Below are 1,796 nucleotides of genomic sequence, written 5' to 3' on the forward strand. Positions count from 1 at the left end.
ATTGGCTTCCTGTAGTAAGAGCTTGGCCTGTGTAATAAAACAGAGAGGAAGTTTTATACACGGTAGAGATGGCAGGTTTAAAAGGATAACAGAAAAGTACTATTTCCATGACCAAGTACATCAACCCAAAAATCTTCAAAATCTCTGATGTTTCATTGCTTCTTTTTTTATCATATCCATGGCTATCAAGTGGTGTAAAAAAATCTGCATTACCTTATTCTTTTGTTTTTCTTTAAATTAAAAAAAAAAATAATAATAATGTAGCACACCTTCCAAAGCAGCTGAAGTTGTGAGTCCCTGAATATCATTACTTAATAAGCAAGAGGCTTACAGTGACCCCACAGTTTCAAGAAGCTAGAATGATAAACAAGCAAGTAAAACACATTCTCCAGGGTACCAAAAATGCACTGTATGTTTTGTTTCAGAATACCTTCAAATGCAGACTTCTTTGGTTGTTGTGATGCTACACTGGCAGCAGCTGAGGAATCAGCCCAGGAGTCCCATCCACCCAAAAGGTCTGGGTGACTTGCAGAGGAAGTTATTTTAGCTGGCTCTTGTGTCAGATTTCCTAGAAAATAATCCATATTGGAAAACTAAACACAGGGATGATTATAATTTTATGGCAAGAGCACTAACAGGACTACTATTTGGATTTCCAGTTGGGGAAATCTTAATCTGCTTAAGAATCGCTGTGTAGTTTCGATTACTGACAGTTACTTCCTGGAAGGGTTTTGCTCATTGAAGACATTAAGCTGCAACTGAGTTTTATTTAAACACTTTGCTGGAGGTGGTTACTTTCCTGAAGTATTGCTGTTTTGGAGCCACACGCTATACTATAAAGCTTACGTGGAAGCAATTACCTCATGTCCTTTTGTCTGGAAGAGATGCATTTAATTTCAGAATCTGCAGTCTAGCACATTGGAGTGCAAACATGTCAAAACATTATTCAGTTCTACTATCTTCTATAAAAAGATAGGCCCAAGCCAAAACCCCAGATATAAACACCCCCATTCACTCTCTGCTGCTGAATTTCAAGACAGTCTGAACTGTATGCCCATGGCCCATTACAGCATCCTTACATCTTTTGACCCTGGAAATAATCACTCGATATAATTCAGTGCCTCATACCCATTGTTACAAATGAGCCTGAAGGTCAGATCACAAAAATTGGCAGCAAACAGATTATACCATGCAACAGCCTAAAATGAGACTAATTTATTATTAAGGCCTAGGCACAATGCCTCACAATATAGGTTTACTTAAATTGTGTCATCCATTTAAGAAGTCTTTAACCACAGAGGACAACAACATTTTCCTGTGAATCAAGAGATTTGTTTAGGATGATGCGAGAAGTTTGTCTGGGACCTTCCTCATCGCTATACGAAGCTGTTCTCTCTCACTCAGGTTCTCCTGGCTCACCATTTCTGCTGATGTCCCACGGCCACTCCAATGGTGGAACACATTCATCTCAAAACTGTGGGTTATTTTTAACAAATACTGACCCTGCTATCAACTCAATAAGCCTAAAATTGCTTCTCAGTTTAAAAATGCTTACTAGACTTGCGTCATGCTCTGCAGTGACAGTGCCTTGACCATGATTTCCCCATGCCTTTTGCTAAGAAAGATTCTCCTCCCTTACACTTCCATCTCAGATCACTTGTATGCCACTCTATGCTTTCTTAGCACAGTGGGCTTTGCTTGTTACATTAAATCACACCTCTCACTTCACCTAGAAGAACAGCACCATAATAATTTTAGTACTCTTTTTTTTTAGTGTAAAAAAAATAAAAAAAAAA

The 1,796-nt window shown here is 38.4% G+C and overlaps 1 protein-coding gene across 2 annotated transcripts in view; it reads right to left on the reverse strand.

Moving 5' to 3' along the window:
- The window catches only part of GAK (cyclin G associated kinase), a 207,220-nt gene that overhangs the window by 31,798 nt on the left and 173,626 nt on the right, over nucleotides 1-1,796 (reverse strand). For both annotated transcript variants that reach the window (XM_019517146.1, XM_019517145.1), the window contains one exon: nucleotides 431-568. In XM_019517146.1, the coding sequence (XP_019372691.1) occupies nucleotides 431-568 (138 nt within the window). The remainder of the gene's footprint in view (nucleotides 1-430; nucleotides 569-1,796) is intronic.

The sequence above is a fragment of the Gavialis gangeticus genome, unplaced genomic scaffold (assembly GCF_001723915.1).
Source record: "Gavialis gangeticus isolate Ggan-Ray unplaced genomic scaffold, GavGan_comp1, whole genome shotgun sequence".
Lineage (NCBI taxonomy): Eukaryota > Metazoa > Chordata > Crocodylia > Gavialidae > Gavialis > Gavialis gangeticus.